Source organism: Salvelinus namaycush, chromosome 13 (genome assembly GCF_016432855.1).
Source record: "Salvelinus namaycush isolate Seneca chromosome 13, SaNama_1.0, whole genome shotgun sequence".
Taxonomy (NCBI): domain Eukaryota; kingdom Metazoa; phylum Chordata; class Actinopteri; order Salmoniformes; family Salmonidae; genus Salvelinus; species Salvelinus namaycush.
The window spans coordinates 12,789,268-12,808,914 of NC_052319.1; the positions used below are offsets into that span (position 1 = coordinate 12,789,268).

Sequence of the window (19,647 nt, forward strand, 5' to 3'; positions counted from 1 at the left end):
AACGCATGGTTTCTGTGTGTTTGATGCCATTCCATTTGCTCCATTCCAGCCATTATTATTAGCTGTCCTGCCCTCAGCAGCCTCCACTGAGTGCAGCGTATACAGTATATTCAAGGGAGGACTTTGTTCTTGGCCCTGAGAAGATAAAGGCAATGGGCATCTACGGTGGGCTCAAAGTATTGGGACAGTGATGCTTTTTTTGTTTTGGCTCTGTACTCTTTGAAATGATACAATGACTGCGGTTAAAGTGCATACTGTCAGCTTTAATTTGAGGGTATTTTCATCCATATCGGGTGAACCGTTTAGAAGTTACAGCACTTTTTGTGTATATATAGTCCCCCCCATTTGAGGGACAAATTCACTTTAAATTAAATTAGTAAATAGTTAACTATTTGGTCCCATATTCATAGCACGCAATGACTACCTCAAGCTTGTGACTCTACAAATTTGTAGAGACATGCTATCTTCTCACCATTACAACAACAGGGGGGTTTATAATATTTGTGATTCTAACTTTCTCACTCATCATTATTCAGGATTATCTGTAGTCATGACAACATCCACATTAATGTAGAAGTGTTATTAAAGATGACAGTCTGCACGTTAACCTCCATAGTCATTTATCATTTCAAATCCAAAGTGCTGGAGTACAGAGCGCAGAAAACAGCAAAAGATGTCACTGTCCCAATTTATTTTGCAGCTCAATGCATTTTAGCGTGCACATTCTCTCTTACCTGCACCTACCAGTAGTTATTGGGAATAATCAGGGTGGAAATTGACATAATTGAATGGGTAAACCCAGCTAGGGGTCCACTTAAACAGCGATTGCTAAAAATATATTCTGTTGAACTGGCAAACTGATCTGATGTCTCTGCTCTTTCTATTTGTTAGTTCCATCCAGTCTTGTCCATGTCCTCTTTTGTTTGTCTTTTCCCCCTCCTTTCTCTTTCACTTGTTGCTGCTGTTTTCAAAGTTTTTTTATGTACAGTTTATAATACAGTTCTTTGTCAGGTGGTGGGGCGAATAGAAGCAGTAAAAGGAATTTGAGTGAGTTGCCATTTAAAAGTTATATTATGGTAGATCAAGAAGTTTTCAATTGTTATAGGCTAATGGAGAATTCAAGATGAACAAGTTAAAGGTGTTCAATATTGTAAACAATCATTCTGATTTACTTTAGTAGGATGGATTAGAAAAGTACCAGATACCAGGAGTGGTCTTCCTGAACGAAGCACGCTAATAAGCTTGGGCCATAGCGTCTTGCACATACCGGCGCCTACATGCAGTTACGAAAATAGCTCTTATCTTTTGATTAGAAGCTATTTCTGTTCAGTCACTCAGCATCGCTGTTTCTAGCTTCCTACCTGAGGGACAGACTGAGGTGTATTCCCATTGGTTGGAGATGTCTTTGAGCCAAGGTTTGAGGTGCGTTCTGAAAGAGCAACACAGCACAATGTTTTGAATGGACATTTTAATAATAACTGTTCAAAGGATTTACCCACAATTGTATTCAAATTTAAACCGGAAGGTGCATTCCCCCTCATTCATCCCGTCCCGTTTCCACCCATGGGAAAAATAAGATGTTTTCAGACCCCTTGACTTTTTCCACATTTTGTTAGGTTACAGCCGTATACTAAAATGGATAAATATTTTTTTCCCCTCATCGATCTACACACAATACTCCATAAAGACAAAGCAAAAGCAGCTTTTTAGAAATGTTTGAAAATGTATCTAAAAAAACGGAAATCAGTGAAGTATGTATTCAGACCCTTTACTTTGTTGAAGCACCTTTGGCAGCAATTACAGCCTCGAGTCTTCTTGGGTATGACGCTACAAGCTTGGCACACATGTATTTGGGGAGATTCTCCCATTCTCTGCAGATCCTCTCAACCTCTGTCAGGTTGGATGGGAAGCGTCGCTTCACAGCTATTTTCAGGTCTCTCCAGAGATGTTAGATCGGGTTCAAGTCCAGGCTCTGGCTGTGCCGCTCAAGGACATTCAGAGACTTGTCCCGAAGCCACTCCTGCATTGTCTTGGCTGTGTGCTTAGGGTCATTGTCCTGTTGGAAGGTGAACCTTCACCCCAGTCTGATGTCCTGAGCGCTCTGGAGCAGGTTTTCATCAAGGATCTCTCTGTACTTTGCTCTGTTCATCTTTCCCTCGATCCTGACTAGTCTCCCAGTCCCTGCCAATGCTGCCATCACCATTATTCACCGTAGTGATGGTGCCAGGTTTCCTCAATACGTGACGCTTGGCATTCAAGCCAAAGAGTTCAATCTTGGTTTCATCAGACCAGAGTATCTTGTTTCTCATGGTCAGAGTCTTTAGGTGCCGTTTGGCAAACTCCATGAATGGAAACAGGATGCAGCCGAGCTCAATTTCGAGTCTCATACTAAAGGGTCTGAATACTTATGTAAATAAAGTTTTTATTTTTTATAAATTTGCAAACATTTCTAAACCTGTTTTCGCTTTGTCATTATGGGGTATTGTGTGTAGATTGGGGATTTTCTTTCCTTTAATCCATTTTAGAATAAGGCTGTAACGTAACAAAATGTGGAAAGTCAAGGGGTCTGAATGCTTTCCTTATGCACTGTATGTGTACCTACCTGGTATTTCTTGTTTTAATGAATACTTAACTCTTATCTTAATGCGAATGTACTGTATGTTTTTCAATATGTCTTAGTCTTACCTCAGGTGTGTTTTTCTCTACAGCTGCCTGGATGACGAGAGGCCAGAGGTCCCCATGCTGTTCAGAGACTGCCCATCCCTGCTCATCATCTTTGTGTTGACCATGCCACAGCCACTACGCAAAGGTGCTGTCACTAACTATCCATAATTTTTTTTATTAAAATATATATATTTTTTAAATCAGACGAGGGACGTGAGGGGAAGGGGAGTTAACGAGGCTACAGAGGGAGGTTTCTCATCGGCTGGGTCAGAATGACAGACCGTTATCAGTCCTAATCGTGACTGAATGTAGGGAGAGTTCTTATCTGTTCTTCCGTTCCCTCTATTTTTGGCTGTAAGGAGCAGAGTGACATCGCCCTGTTTATGGAGGCTGTACACCCTTCACATGCCCTTCATCTCCAGCTGAGTGCTTCCTGTTTGATCTCCTCCAGGCTCAGCCCTGTGCCCGAGGGGAGGGCCACTACATTGGAGCCCAAATTGCAGCAATCATAGGCCTACTTAATGGGTGCCATGCCATACAAAGCTGTGCTGTGCTGAACTGCCTGAATCCATGGACACTGAGGCGGTATGAGGCCTAAAGATCTATCCTAGCATCAAAATGGGGGAGAAATTTAGAATACTCTGAAATATAGGCTATACTTAACTCTGGTAAACAATATACAGTACAATATAATTGTACATGGTGAGTGAAAAAGAGCCTGAGATAGTATTGGTGAGTTGATATAGCTGTGACAGTTTTTTTTAAAGTTTTTTTTCTCCAGAGAAAGCCATTTCACAGCTGTTAGACCTCTTCTCCCTATTGACTGATTAACACCTCCTTACATTGCCCTTCAGTCTGTCGGGGAAAACTGCCCTCAATGTCTTATGCACTTTTAGATGGACTTTGTGTCGTCTTCAATTCCATATTGATTAAGCCAAATAAGCATCATTATGGCCCTCCTTGTGACATGGAGAATTGATTTTTAACACATCACTATGCGAGATGGGTGTGAATGAAGTATTTTTATTATATCCGTGGCATGGAGATGGAGGTCAGGACATGTCTGGGTTTTTGTCTCATTTAGAGTGGATAGGAGGGAGAGGCGGGGGGGGGGGGGGGGGGGGGTTCCTAACAGCCTGTATGTCCTTCATGGCAGTAAAGGTTGGTTTTTTGGGGGGGGGGAATTGTTGGGGGGGGCAACACAATGGCCAGCCCAGTGGACCTGTCACCACCACCACTTTCCTAAGGAGGGGGAATTGTTTTTCTTTCGGTTCAAATCTAAGGCCTGCTCCAAATCCCAACTCCCACCTATTGAGCCCGTTGCCTCCTGCTAATTACAAGTCTATTTGATGAGCCTTTATAAACACTGGATCGTTCCTCTGGAGACCAAACTTAACCTATTGACTTGTCTTCTAGCCCAATAAAAAGGCTTCATCTCCTTTGAAGGCAACCTGATTGTCCAGCTCTTAAAGGTCATTCTAGGCCTCCTTTAAGTAATTCCTTTTACTGTTGAACATAGATGAAACTGCTTTCTATTTAACAAGGTGTTCAAAGTAGTCACTGGGAAGAGATAATGTACTGTATGCCTGTATTAATGTATTGTTCCACTTAGTAATTCGTCTGTGGAGAACACATCTTGGCTGTTGTGATTTCCTGTTTTTGCTGATTGCTTGGATGCTCTATCCATGCCCATAATTATTGTAAAAGATAAATGCAAATGAAGGGCGGTAATTTGCATATTCTTCCAAAACGATTAACTTTGTTGCCATCATATTCCTGTTTTTATGATATGCAGATTTTCATCCATGAGTGGTTCTTCGAATAAGAATGGCAACAACTTTAATTATGAATCCATTATTCTTCTCAAAACAATGAAAGTCTGACCAAAACGATGTAGCGCGAGTATCCCAACACTATACATGGGTGTCTCCTCTCTCTGTTCCTGCAGAACACTTCATCTGTCTGGTGAGGATGCTGTACAACCTGCAGTACACCCAGGCTCTGGCATCTCTCTCAGCCAAGTTCAGCCCCGAGGAGAGGCAGGCCTGGAGCACGTCTGGAGCTCTCAAGAAGGTAATGGACATATCACCCACCCTCCTCACCGTACTGCTGCCTTGTACTAGGAAAGTTCCCTTGATTGAGAAGCCAATGCATGCGGTGTCTCTATACTTTCTACCTGTTATTCCCAGGAACTGTTTACAGCCGTAGCAAATGAGTGTGAATGCAAATAAAGATTAAGCCCTGGCCTAGTTAATTTAAGCAGTTTGGGCTGTAGATGTATCGATCATCATTATCAAGGAGAGCGAGATTACCGGAGAGGGCTGACATTAATTGGCTTTTCATCTTCAGTCTATTAAATCTGTATTAGCAAGTGGCTGGTTGGAATGTAAATGGGCAAACAGCAAAATGCCCACCCTTTTAGTGTTTTCTATCTATTGGGGCACTGCTGAATATCTTCCCCCACTCCGTCACGAACAATGCAGCACTGTCATTTAAGACCGCTCGGAAATCCTCATTGTTAACACGGGCCATATTTGGAGGGATGTCGTTGTATTTAAATTGCAGTTGATAAAAAGACGCCAAAGTCTCAACCGAGATCCCGAGCCCAGAGGAAGGAAATCCTGACTCCAAATTCCTCCAGCTATAAATCTAGGATTGAGAACGCCAGGCTAGATAAGACTGGCTGATGGTTTATATTCTCCCACCGTCAACTTGATAAATGCTAGCAGCTTTACTCCATATAGAATATTAGTCAAACCAGTTTAATTTTATCAGAACACACATTCAGTAATGTCTTGGCGCTTATCAACGGTGAAATATTTTATTGCATGAAAATGTGTCCTCGGCTTATTCTGCATAAGATATTATACAGTGCTGCACATTTTTGAGGGGGAAATATGCACACCGCAGCACATCTCAAATACTTGACATTTGACTGCTTGAATATCATATGAAACGGTTCCAGTGGCACAAGCTGAATTGTTTCAAAGTAGTGTCATTCTATAGTACTCTGTCACCTCTCCACTACTTTTTGACTTTTTCTCACACAGAATGCTTTCAATGCCGAGAAGTCCTATGACGCTCTTCTCAGCCATGTCATCGGTGAGCTGTCCAAGGTGAAGACTGTGTATGATGTGAACACTGAAGTGCCGTCTATGGTAAGCCATATAGCGTTTGGGGTTTCAAAACCAAGCTTCCGAACTCTGTGCTTGGCTAGCTCCATCTCTCTTGGTAATCCACCCCCCCCCCTGGTTTTCTCCTCTTTTCTCTTACATGATAAATTGGCCATTACCCAGAACAACAATGCTTTGATATCTGTGCTCTCTGAAGGAGATGTATATCACCCCATTATCAGCCAGCTGTTGAAAGGTTATTGATGAGGCATTACTCCTGTGCTTCCTTCCCCAGCTGAGCTCCAGTGTGTGGTCCCCACACTCCATAGAGTACAGCCTCCAGCAGTTCTGCCTGCCCTACCTCCGCCTCTCCTGTCTCCTGCAGCACCACCTCTATGGGGACAAACTGTCAGGTTGCCCGGTACTGTTACTGTTCCACATCTTTGTCTGTCTACCTACCTGCCTGCACCGTAGCAGCTCCAACCCCACGGCTTTAACTAATACTGACCATTTGTTTCTTTTTCAGGAGGTAGAGGAGTTCTCAGGCCTCGCCGGCTGTCTAGGGCTCCTGGCCCCGGCCCTTCAACCATCCAACCCCATCTACAGTGCCTCGTGTCTTGACTGGACGGTCAACGCTTTCGACCTGATGACTCAATGGTGCTCTGAGGTCACGGGGCTCTCTGACACTCAGGCAAAGAAATCAATAGTAGGTTTGAGGCTGAGCACTTAACGCCACCAATCGGTGTGCTCCATTATAACGTCTCCAAAGCATCAATGGTGGTGTCATTTTGTGTTTCACTATTGTGTTATAAAAGAGTATTGACACCATGTGTGAGCCATGGCATTTCAGGCCCTTTATTTTAGCCAGTGCTGTGTATAGCCCCTCTACTGTATATTCAGTGCTGAATATAGCCCTTGCGAGAGTAATGTTTTCCCCACCCTGCCTTTGTCACTCGGCACTGACCTTTGCTGCCTTACATCACAAGATGAAACTTCACATTGCTTCACACTGCCATTCTGGATTGTTTCTACATACCTTTCAACCCACAACATTACACCCTGGAGTTGAAGTGCATACTGAAAAATGTGGCATTTAGGAACTCTTGACAAGTTATTCAGTAGAAGGCTTAAAACTTACTTTAATTTCCTATATTCTTAAATCCCTTTTAGTAACAAGTGGAGAGAGACAATGCCCCAACTGAAATGAATGTACAGTAGCCTAAGTGTTTCTTGGGGGTGATGCTTAAAGGAGCAGGATGAAAGGGCTATGTCATATTTTCTTCCATGTCTAAAGGTTGCCGAGGCAACCTGATGAGTCCGCTGATTAAGACTCTATTGACAGGTTAGAGAGCGCAGAAGAGCACATGGCTAAATGAAAGGGACTTCAGAGTCAGCTCTTGCGGAATTGGTTTTGTTCTTAAGTGATGAGGCAGCTGAAGGGTAGGCCTACCATGGACAAGGCACAATAGTGAGCACCAGCTCCTATGCCATCCAAGCTGTTACAATGGATTGCCTAGGTCACAAAGTTGCAGTTCAAAATTGGAATGTTGTGACAAACATGTTTTTTTCCCTCTCCATCCAGACCTTGCTTGTCCAGGATCCACAGTGGGCGTCCCCCCACCTCCTCCACTTACCTGACCACTACAACATCATCTTCCAGTACTACCACAAGAAGGCCTGCACTTCCTGCAAAAAGGTGCCAAAGGACCCAGCACTCTGCCTCGTCTGTGGCGCCTTCGTCTGCCTCAAAGGGCTGTGCTGCAAGCAGCAGGGGATCTGTGAATGTGTTTTGGTGAGTGGCCCTGCTTTTTCGAAGGCCATATTAGACTATATCTGAAAAAACAGCATGATTTTCATACTGTGTTTTAAAAGATGTCTTATTCATTGGGTGGCCCGATGTGCTTAATTTTTAGGTCATTGATGGATATTATTACTTGCTTGCTTGGGTGGTGCTGCTGTGTGTGCAGATGACTGATTAGGTGAAGAGATTGTTTATATCTGTCTTTAGCACTCTCAACACTGTGGTGCAGCAACAGGCATCTTCCTATTGATCAACGCCTCTGTCATCATCATCATCCGAGGGCATCGCTTCTGCCTGTGGGGCTCTGTTTACCTGGATGCCCACGGAGAGGAGGACCGCGATCTACGGTACGAACACACTCCATAGACACATTGCCGAACACTTCTTCAGTTTCATATCTCACACAATGATATTGTCAGGTTCTCACTTGAACGGTTGATGTGGTGCGGACTATGCTGATAATTGAAGTGATTTACATTTTTACAATCTTTTTGCAGTCGTGGCAAGCCCCTGTTTCTATGTGTGGAGAGGTATAGAGTGCTGCAGCAACAGTGGGTTTCGCACACCTTCGATCACATTAACAAGCGCTGGGGACCTCACTACAACGGACTGTAAGGTTACCTGAACCCACACCCTGATGGAAAAGAATCTCTTTGGCTTATGTGTCTGCCTCTGTTAAACATATAGGAAATGTATCATGTGATATAAGCAAATATGCAGTGAGTGTCACTGCCACAGCCTTGGATTATGTGGATTTTGGTGTACAATCATGCCTAAAGACTAACTGTGTGTGTGTGTGTGTGTATGTTTTTATTTAAGTGATTTACTGTGTGAATTTCAACAGGGAGAAACCTGAAAGCAGAACTTTGTCCAGTTAGTTTGGAAGAGGTTCTGAAGACAGACAGTTTTTTTTTCACCAAAAAATACTCAGATTCTGGTGGATATTTGTACACTCTGATTGGCTTACAGGTTGAGTTCGAACTACTCGATATTTGGAGTATATAGAATGACAGATTTGCCCCTGGTAAGGTTAATGATTATCATCTTTGTCACCATGTACGAATTGATGCATATCCCTCATTTTTTGACTTCGTACTGCTGGCATGAGTTTAAAGCTCTTGATAAGTATACCAATGTTATTGCAAATTGTGTGCTCAGTGTGTGTGTTGGGACATTCTGGTAGGCGACACAAGTCCGCTCATCAACAAAGAGTTTATTGCAGTTAAGCAAAGGCAATTTTTTTTTTAAATTCATCCTCAGGTATAATTTTTTTGCTGTAGTTTAAAATTCAACGTTTTTAATATTTTTAATAAATGTTGCTGCTCATTGTTCCAATAAGTAATTTTACCTTTTGTAAAGATTATTTTTGTTTTCTTTTTCTAAGAAATTAAAGTTTTGTTTATGGTAGATGGCTGGCAACAGGTTGTTGATTCCAGCTCGCTGCAAGGTTGAGGGAGACAGTCATCTCTATTGGTCTTTGCAGTCCTGCCTTTCATTACGCCTCCGGCCCGGGTCCCTGAGGAAACTCAATGCCCACTCACCAGTCTGGCCACAGTAGAGTACACAGAAAAGACTGTTGTGGAGTATATCTGTCCAATGTAATTGGCATGCTTTTCTCAAAATCTCCATTGCTCAGAATGTCATGTGCAATGGGATTTTGCTATAGTTAAATTGAAATATTTTTATTTCAAAGTTATTGTACTGATATGGCTTTCTTTAAGGGAATGGGAATCATTTCATCCTTTGTGCTGGTGAAGAATTTAGCAGTTTTAAAATACAGTTTCATTAATTTTTTTGGCCTGATTTTCACATTTCCTTAGTTTCTCTGTAAAGTTATAGTAAATGTATATGGGCTCATAATGCAAGATCCCATCTTTAAATAACCATAGGTAAAGACAAGTAATTGGGAAATTGTTGAAGATGATGGTAGATGTAATTGTAGGTGGTTTTGCGAAGTGTAATACCGTTAATCTTAACAAATTTGTCATTCATTTAATCCACACTTGTGGTCCAATGATATCATTTTTTTATACTTTCAAATAACAGATTATTTGTATGCTTTTGATTGCCAAAAGTTATAATTACAGTGTATTTTATAAGGAAGACTCTTTCCCTATGCCTAAATTTCTCCAAGTTTAAATTATTATCTTAGGTCATGGATACATTCCAATGTTAGACATCAGACTTCAGCCATAATACACAATGTATGCATGACATATAGTTTTTTCAGTCACACTTTAGTCACACTTTTTGAGGTTTGGGTCTTAAATGCTTAGTTTAAATTACAATGTCACCAACTGGATGAGTAGATGGCCTACTTATCCTCTTGTGCGTGCAAGATAACTTTTAGTGAAAAACAGCACATTCAAATTCTTGGGTGATTTATTCTGGTGAAAGTATTTTGTGAATTGCTGGTCCACATCGTGCTCGAAGGAGGAATCTTTTCGGGAATATTTGTTTCCATCCACGCATGCTGCTTATCTGTCTACTCTGAGATTCCCTTCCCTCTTTTTTGCCAGTCCCTACTTTGTAGCCTACATGACTGCAACAAAATATCCAATGAGTGATGGGTGTACGTTCTAATTGAAAGTTCTTTGTTCTCCTGTATGAATGAAAATCAGAAGGAATACAGTACATTACTGTAGGTGCTGATTCAGGCTTTCTGAGTTGGATCAGAAAGTGTGACTTGGACATTTATTGCAAAATGTAACATATGTTAATAAAAATATAAACACACTGACTCGTTTATCTTCATTCTCCATGCTGATGTCATTTAGATTCGATATGGAACAAATATATATCCTATTTTTATTCTCCGGTGGGTTTGTGTTGTCGTTCCATTCAGATGATTAACATAATTGGCCTGCAGCAAAGCCCCTTGTGCTTCCTTTGTCTACTCAGGCCATTAACTATGATTTCTCAGGACCTCAAGTTGAAATTGAGGTTAGCTCCATGGTAACCCTTAAAGATGGACTATGTAAAAAGCACTCAGTTTTCCTAATTTCAAACAGTAAATTATTAGAATTTTTGCAGTTTGTGACAAAACAAGCAAGTACAGTGTAGAGAATCATTTTACCATCGCAACAGCGCTGAAATATATTTTCCCATAACCAAAATTATTGTATTTTCAGCTGTTTGAAGCTGGTGCACACAACCTAAAGTAAGCAAAGAAGAATCGTTAAGAACGGTAAGCATAGAAAATAGTGCACATAGCACAGATCTACTGCTTCTTAGACTTGCTTGCATTGAGTGACCGATCTAGAACTACCTTTTCTCTGTGAATTTGTTCGGGTTGCCCAAAAAAGTTAGAATATTGCCTCTTCGCACTAACATGTACATCCTGCTCTTACAGTCGAGCTGTGAGAAGAAACTAAACTGTCCAAAATGGAAAAGAATAATACACAAATATTCGGCCACAATTTGGGGCTGAATATAATTATTTTCCATTTGGACAGTTCAGGTTCTTCTCACAGCTCGAGTGCATGGTTGACTGTAAGAGCAGGATGTACATGTTAGTGCCAAGAGGCAATATTCTAACTTTTAAATATTCTTTCTCCCAACCTCAGACACATGGTCAAAGTTCTGCTCTGGTCATATGGTGAAAACTCATTTGTATTTCATTTTTGGTCATATGTTGAAAACTGTCATTTGTATTTCATTTTTGGTCATATGTTGAAAACTGTCATTTGTATTTCATTTTTGTGAAATGTATTGTTAGTGCTTACAATGTTTCCATGTACATGATCACATATGCCTACTACATCACAAGAAGTCAAAAAACATACTGTAATCGAAATAAAACACATTACATCATTGATTAAGATTGATCTACTTCTTGCCACAGTGAATTTTGTCTCTGGGTATTGTTGCAGAAATGTGCAGATAGAACAGATCATTGTTCTGGGACTGGGAGCACTATGGGTCATTTACTCATTGGTTGCTTTGACTGAATATATGATTTAATGTACAATTTGAAATAAATAAGAATTTATTCTTATTCTTAACTGACTTGCCTAGTTAAATATAAAAAAAACTTCGCCTATACAGTCTCTGTGGCCTGTGGAAAACATGTCTTTGTAGTTAGAAATAAAGGATGTTGTGCAATTTGGTTTGATATAAAACCACAGACATCTGTGAGAATTAAAGAGAAACTCACGTTTTAAATGAGAAAAAAAACAAGGCAGAGTCCTATTCACAATACATCATTGCAAGCCAATGAGGATATTACATGCCAAATAGGAACTATGAATGACAGCAACAGATTATATTGTGCACTGGATGAAAACTGGGTTGAAGTTTCAAAGACAAAAGGCCTCTCAACGTAATGAACAGTACTGTACAAAGCCTCTATGTCATGGCATCATCTCTAATTAGTGGAATTTGTCAGACATGCAGATGATGCCAGCAGGGAATCCTAAGAGTTTCAACATTTGTTAAATAGTTAGCTAAACCAAGGCCTTTTTCTAAAATGGAGCTTTTCTCGCACGCTCTGATCACACGAGCACTGAAATACCCGCCACAGGCATCCCTACATTTGAGGAACTTGTTGGTTCCGTGCTTTGGTAAGATCTTATTTGAACCATTTTTTGAATTTGTAAAACATTTTGTATGTGCTATATTACATAAGCCTAAGTAAGACATATACAGAATGTGGAGCAGTAGCTTGCAGAGCAAGTAGGTTAGGGTATATTCTTTCCTCTCAATTGCTTATCAAGTTCCTGTTAATAATTAAACCCTTGACGGGTGATTGTGGTTAGTGAGAAAACCGAGAAAATCAGTTCGGATATGTCGCTATGGACGGTAAGATACAGAGAAAGTGTATTAATTGGATGATGCTTGTCTACAATATGCTAAAAACGTTTGTCATAGTGTAGTTACAAACGTCGGAATGTCGTTCATTATCTCCGCATTCCTGAGATGGGGATGCCTGCGTTTGAACTGGCCATGTCATGTGTCGCAAATTATCAAATTGAAAGGAAAATGTGTTGTTAGTAGTTTTTTATGCCTGTCAAGATGTTTTATAAGTTCTCATTTGTTTGAGTCTTTTCTATCATTTAAAACATTTCCAGGGTTCGGGTTCACAAATGGAAATACTGACGCAGCAAAGACAGGGTAAGGCTTTAATAAAAAATATATTCAAAATACATGACTGCAATATTTTGAAATTAAATGTAAATAGTCTGAAAGGAAATCAAGTTATTTTTTTCTTTAAGCAGCTGTACCAAAAACAAACATATGATTACAGTACCTAGCAAAGAATAAATTGGCTGACATGAAGATTACATAGAGGCTTTAAAGGCCCATTGCAGTCAAAAAATGAGTTTTTTCTGTTGTGTTATATACACTGAGTGTACAAAGCATTAGGAATACCTGCTCTTTGCATGACATAGACTCACCAGGTGAATCCAGTTGAAAGCTATGATCCCTTATAGATGTAACCTTTTAAATCCAGTGTAGATGAAGGGGAGGAGACAGGTTAAAGAAGGATTTTTAAGCCTTGAGACAATTGAGACCTGGACTGTGTATGTTTGCCATTCAGAGGTTGAATGGGCAAGACAAAAGATTGAAGTGCCTTTGAATGGGGTATGGTAGTAGGTGCCAGGCGCACTGGTTTGTGTCAAGAACTGCGACGCTGCTGTGTTTTTCACGCTCAACCGTTTCCCACGTGTATCAACAATGGTCCACCACCCAAAGGGCATCCAACCAACTTGACAGAACTGTGGGAAGCATTGGTGTCAACGTGGGCCAGCATTCCTGTGGAAAGCGTTTGACACCTTGTAGAGTCCATGTTCCGATGAATTGAGGCTGTTCGGAGGGCAAAGGGTGGTGTAACTCAATATTAGGAAGGTGTTCCTAATGTTTTGTACACTCAGTCTATATTTCCACACTATGAAGTTGGAATAATACTGTGAAAATGATAATGCCCTTTTAGTGTAAGAGCTGTTTGAAAAGTGCGCCTGAAATTTCAGCCTGTTTAGGTGGGACAGAGTTTTGGCCTGCCTGACATCACCAGGCGGTAAATTAGTCAATAGACCAATAAGAAAGAGACTTCCAAACCTCTCTGCCAATAACAGCAACTTTTTGCTTTCCCCTCCCCACTCAGACCACTCCCAGGCAGTCCTTGCACAATTTTTGCTTGAGAAATTGCTGTTTGCTAAGAAGCTTTTTTTCTTAGGCTTGGCTACTGCCTTTTACAAACTCATGTCGCATATCAACATAAATTATCAAATACAGCACACATGGCATACATGTACTGTATTGACAATAGGGTGTGTCGTTTTTACTCAATGCTCAGGATACATGGAAACACTGAGGAAAATCACCTCAAGGCAAAAGAGTTTTTCCACCTACACGGCAGGATATGGTGAGAGACCAGATCAGATACTCAGTTCTTCCCACTTTGGCTTTCACCACTACATATCATACAGTTAGCCTTAGCCTCCTACTGTACAACCATCCTGAAGTCTCGCCAGTTTACATTCTGTTTCGCTACACGAAACGAGAGTGCAGCGTTCAGGATGGTCATGGATCAGGCTATCATACAGTGTCCTGTAGTATGATATTAGTGTTACATCAGTACCTAGTGTACCAATGGCAGCACAGAAGTACTTACCTGTAAACGATGAGGTTTGAATAGAGGGATGCAACACATTTCATCTCCACCACTGTAATCTCTCCATGACTGTGGTCACTGGTCAGACAGGGTTATTGCAAGGACATGACGATTCAAGTTTGACACGTTGATGGAGGTTTACAGTACTGTAAAGCCCCTTCATATCCCCTTAACAGGGATTAAAGTTGGGAAGAACTGAGTATTTTTGCAACAGACCATGTAAAACTTACCAGTCAGCTTGGGATATAGAGTGTGTGAGTTAGATTCTCCTCTTACACCTTGCACTCTGGTTCCAGTCCAGTGTGGAAGATGTCGTGGATAATTGCAAGATTATGTTATAGTGTTTGTAAGATTATATTATAATCTTTGTATTGCATTAGAATGGTTGTTTTATTCGACAGAATATAATATTCTGTTGACTATTGTGTGTGTGTGTTCCACTGAGGATGGGCCTCTGAGATAGCACTGACAGAGGAGATTTACGATGTCTTTGGGTAATAAAGCCTAAAGAGCATTCCAGATAGTAAAGGTAATGTTTTTGTGCTATACCGTACCAGGGTGAGACGGGTTCCAGTTTGGAGTAGGAGGGGGCCAGACACTGGTCTTTACAATGAGAACTGTTGACACAGCAGTAACTGTCTGCTATGTTTTATAGATATCTTTCATACAAATCTTAACCTTTGTGAACTGTTCCTAAGATCTGTGGTTCGTCATGTAAGTTGAGAGGGGTGTATCTTGGCTATAAAAGATCTTTGTATTCTTCTGTAGTGACTCTCAAAATTCATTTTAGATAGTGAATTGTTGAAAGTCAAAGGCTAAAGCTTAAAGCTCATTAAAGATGAAGTTTAAGTATAACTCTGACTGGTGTGTAGTTTGTAACTCTCCTCATTTGGTAATACAGGAAAATGCCATCACAAAGGTAATCTGTGTTAGTAACTGGTCACATGACCTGTAACTGCCACCATGTCCACACATCACCTGTTTGGTTGTGCCTATGAAGAATCATAGTGATTTGGTGAACCATGCTAAATATACCTATACGGTATATGTACAGTAGCTGATGAAACACATTGTAGAGCTAGAGGAAAATACATTGCATGTTGTATTGTCACATCTACTGGCTCCAATATTGAGTGCATTGTAAACTCCTGGCAAATGCTTTTGGCTTTATCCTTCAATGATGCTGAGTGCACATAAATATGTAATACATTTATAATGTTTTATATACATGATTATGTTGGCTGGTGTATCCAACTGCATTGTTTGCATGCATTAACAGCATTGCATTCTTTACGGCGTGTCTTTTATTTTCCACATGTTGTTGACACAGTGTCGTAGACAATGAGTAACCAGAGCCTTGCCATCAGGCAGTTCTGGTGTCCTGTTCTGTGAGAGCGCTCTTTCTTTGTCTCCCAGACATTGGTTTATCTCACATCCGTTTGGGAGAACGGTTGTAGGAACATTTTCTCTCTCATTGCTGTGGTGATAAGATATACAGTATTTTGCTGTTAATACACAATAGTCTCAGGGGTCGGGAATATATCAATCTCTCGAATTTGGGTTTATATAAAAACAGGTCACGTTTGGTGTTAATGTATGAATTGTTTGCATGGGGTAGATTCAACAACGTCAGTTCAATTTCAAATCTGATCTATTCATGGTATACTGACAGTTATCTGTATGAAATGGAAGCTGTTGTGGAAGCGAGGCAGCGGTTATCTTTTGTGTTCAGTCAGTGTGATCGTCTTTTATCTCTGTGTTCCCCCTGGGCTTTGTACTCATAGCAACATGACTGCTGGTGTTTGTTGCTCATGTGAAATAAGTCTTGTTTTTGCTGCTAACCATTCAACAAATGAGTACAATGCATTGCAACACAAGTACTACTAAGACATTACACAACTGCACATTAAATCTAGTATTTTAGCCATTTAGAATTTCAATGAAGATCAAGAGTTGTCTGAATCCAAAGTCAAGAATTTTATCAAGAGTATGTCAGTGAGGTAGAGTTAATTTACTGATTGGAGACATGTGTGGGTCACGTGACCTCGTAACTATCCAGAACTTCCTGGTTACCTGTGTGCAACCTGAGAGGCTTCATATCTACCTCGTTTATGACTGGATACATCTGGCACCTGAATATTTCAAACTAGATCACATTGCTGATTACTACTGGATGAATTATTGATCGCTGCTGATTAGCATGATTTGTTCAGGGACATGTTGCTAGGGTAGACACAGAGACACACTTTTAGCAGAACGTGATAGGGAATCAACTGTCACAAACAAGGTATGCATGGGCTTTTTTTACCAGAAAATATTTTTGAGAGTTCAGTTTGAGATTCAGAGTGGTATACCGTACTGTACGTATGTTATGTAATGTTTGAGGTGAAAGGAGATGTGGGATTTCTGATTAAGGATGGATGATGTTATATTGACATGTTCTCTTTTGTGTTTATCTCAGCGTTCTTGTTATGCTACCAGTGCTTATTGTCAGTGTGATGTTTGACATTCAAAAGGAGACGTTAGAGAGGTGTAAAGGGTTGTGTGTAGCGTGGTATTTCATTTCAGTCATAGTGTTATCATACTGTTTTCCTTTTAACAAATGATTTTCAAAAATATATATTTCAGCCACTAATTGAGTATTTTCATGAGAACGGTACCAGCTGGACTGGCAATAGGTTACTAATGCAGATCCGAGGCTTGAGCTTAGTTTTGAAGCACCAGGAGAAAGTTGATATACTAGACTGGGTGTCTGATGCTGCCAGCCACTTTGGTCACACAGCTGCTCTCTAGCAATATGAGCCTACTGTTGTTACAAAAGCCTGGCATAGATGCCTGGGCAACAAGGGAACCACAATGTATTCAATGCACTGAGACTCAAAGATGCTTAGAAACAAAAATGTTTCCGTTCGTTTCGAGTAATCAATGGCTCAAAAATAGTTTGTTGACCTTGTTGATGCACAAGGCATGTGTGATTTACTGTATTTGAACGGGACTGAGCAGGTAGATTAATTTCTGGATGATCGGTGATGATAGCGTTGTTTTTTACTTAAGTCGGACAGTGGGGAAAATGATTAGGCGGTCTTGCCTAATGTTACACTTTCAAAGAAGGCTATTGTCTCCCGCTTGTCCACGCTATGTTTGGTTTCTTTGAGGAAGGACAAATTGAAGGACTTCAGTCACCACTTTGCTCTGCATGTTTATACATCTCCTCAAATTACTGTTATGTCCATCTAGTGTCAAGCCATCACTCACCCTGCTCCTATGCCAATTCATAAATCTATCCACGCTGGTGCAGTGGCAGAGAGCCCTGGTGGTCCAAAAATCTTTTATTTTTTTTCACGTGAACCGCTACTCAAAATAAATTCTCCCCTGTCTCCCTCAGGGTCAGTCAACCTCTGTGATACATTGCACTTATGTGACAAACTGAAGGGATGGGAGAACTGAACTCCTCTCACTGAGAATATCAATCATTCAGGGAATACGGAATATATACGGAATATATACATATGTAAATACGTTTTCCTGATCGGTCACATCGTACAACTGCTCACTCAGGTGTGTGTTTTGACACCTCTTGCTTTGCACCATTAACCCATTATATCTGTCATGTTGGTTATGCCCCCACTGTATACACCCCAGAATGATTTATTACAGGCCTAACCCCTCGGCTCTGATAATAGGGATTTATCTTTCATTTATGACACTATGGGGTGGTTTCCCGGACACAGATTAAGATTAAGAATCTCCATTGAAGATGCTTTTTAGTCCAGGATTAGGCTTAATCTGTGTCCGGGGAAACTGCCCCTCATTATGCAGTTACTTAGTATGATTTGAGCTTGACCTGTCATCGGATAAAGACACCAAAGTCAGATTTGAAAATGATACAACGGAGAGAAAGAAATAAGGAATTGTTTTAGAAAACTCTTTCAGTTTGATTATGTGTGGAGCCTGCGGGGCGGGGTTGGTTCTGCGGTAGACAAAAGCACCAGTCAAGTTAATCTCAGGCCAATCCAATTGATTCTAAAGAGATTGAAGTGATCTTAGTGGCGTGTTCTTGGGCATAGACTGGGTCCCTGTGGTGCGCGCTAATTCGGCGTCCCGGTGCAATGCTGCTTGTTACATGTCCTCCCGGGGATAAGCGAGCGCCATCTGTATGGGTCTTGTTTTACTATGAAACACCTTAGTCGTTTGTGTGCACTGCCCAAGGCTTAATGAGTCAGCAGAAAATAACAGTCCCGATGTAAGTACCGTCGTATGGTTTGTATTTTGCTTTCTCTTCATCAGTTTTAAATCTGTTAAGCGCCTCCCATGGCCAAATAGATGTGTCATTGAGCACAGTCCGTGGTGAAGTAATCTACTGTATAACATAGCAAGCTGTTAGGATCTTTGCTGTTGATATATCGCTAGTGAGAAAGTGTGTTTTGGTGGAGCGTTACATGCACATCAGTGTGGTTAAAGCCATATGCGTGATGTTTTGAAGCTAAGCTTAAAGTTATGGTGACACGTTGCCTGCCATCTTTCCTTGATTAGCAAAGCTTCCCCTAGAGAGGAGAAAGTGTTGGCAGGGATGCATATTTAGTTCCAATGTGTGTACATGAACGAAGCATTTCTCTTGGATCTCTATTATTCAATGTAGGAGATCGCTGTATGGACTATACCCTTACAAGGCCAGTATGATCGGTCTGGAGAGCCTGGCGGATCCATCGGGTGACTGGGACATTGCGGAGACCATCGGTAAAGGAACCTATGGTAAAGTCTACAGAGTGAACAACAGGAAGGATGGGAGTCAGGCAGCAGTCAAAGTCCTGGACCCAATCAATGTAAGTAATTGCAAAAGACATACAATTAATGCATGTGCCACCTTGTGCATGGAGCATAATTGCTATGGATCTAGCAAGTTTAGGTGCTCTCCCGCCTAGAATTGTCAACCCTGACCTGTGACAACACTAAACCAAAAAATTAATAAAGGAAATCCTCTCTGTTTTTCTTTACTATTGTTTGGCTTGTCTCAGTATACCAGGCATACAAACAGAGTAAGTTTCTTCGCTTATTTCCTTGTACCTGCCTACCCCTCCTCCTGTACCTGCCCCTGTGTTTACTGTTCAGTAGTAGATTCCCCACCTATAGTGGCGTGTCCAGGGGGTGGCCCAGGCTGGCCACGCCCCTCCACTGAAATCTGATTCGCCACCCCAGTGGCCCCCCAGAAATTCTGAGATCTCATAGGGCGTCTGTGAATATATTGACTGACAGCAAGACTCCTCAATCTCACCAGAGAAAGCATCCGTGCGAGCGAAACAGCCCTATGTCTTAGTATGTGTAGCCCATGTATCTGATGCTGTCTGGACATGTCACACTCTTTTTGGCTAGACAAAATCAGATACATGGCCTACATATACTAAGACAGAGGGGCAATGTTTGCCTCACTCCGATGCTTTCTCTGGTGAAATAGATTC

General features: G+C 41.1%; 2 protein-coding genes across 2 annotated transcripts in view; both read left to right on the forward strand.

Annotated features, from left to right (window-relative positions):
- Nucleotides 1–10,314, forward strand: part of LOC120058242 (E3 ubiquitin-protein ligase ubr3) — a 47,005-nt gene extending 36,691 nt beyond the window's left edge. Inside the window, exons 32-39 of the mRNA XM_039006762.1 lie at nucleotides 2,709–2,809; nucleotides 4,613–4,737; nucleotides 5,715–5,822; nucleotides 6,073–6,198; nucleotides 6,304–6,483; nucleotides 7,360–7,569; nucleotides 7,786–7,925; nucleotides 8,076–10,314. Coding sequence (XP_038862690.1) covers nucleotides 2,709–2,809; nucleotides 4,613–4,737; nucleotides 5,715–5,822; nucleotides 6,073–6,198; nucleotides 6,304–6,483; nucleotides 7,360–7,569; nucleotides 7,786–7,925; nucleotides 8,076–8,193 — 1,108 coding nt within the window. The 3' untranslated portion in view covers nucleotides 8,194–10,314. The remainder of the gene's footprint in view (nucleotides 1–2,708; nucleotides 2,810–4,612; nucleotides 4,738–5,714; nucleotides 5,823–6,072; nucleotides 6,199–6,303; nucleotides 6,484–7,359; nucleotides 7,570–7,785; nucleotides 7,926–8,075) is intronic.
- Nucleotides 10,315–12,326: 2,012 nt separating this feature from the next.
- Nucleotides 12,327–19,647, forward strand: part of myo3b (myosin IIIB) — a 103,535-nt gene continuing 96,214 nt past the window's right edge. Inside the window, exons 1-3 of the mRNA XM_039006333.1 lie at nucleotides 12,327–12,378; nucleotides 12,648–12,690; nucleotides 18,831–19,014. Of these exons, the coding sequence (XP_038862261.1) occupies nucleotides 12,372–12,378; nucleotides 12,648–12,690; nucleotides 18,831–19,014 (234 nt within the window). The 5' untranslated portion in view covers nucleotides 12,327–12,371. The remainder of the gene's footprint in view (nucleotides 12,379–12,647; nucleotides 12,691–18,830; nucleotides 19,015–19,647) is intronic.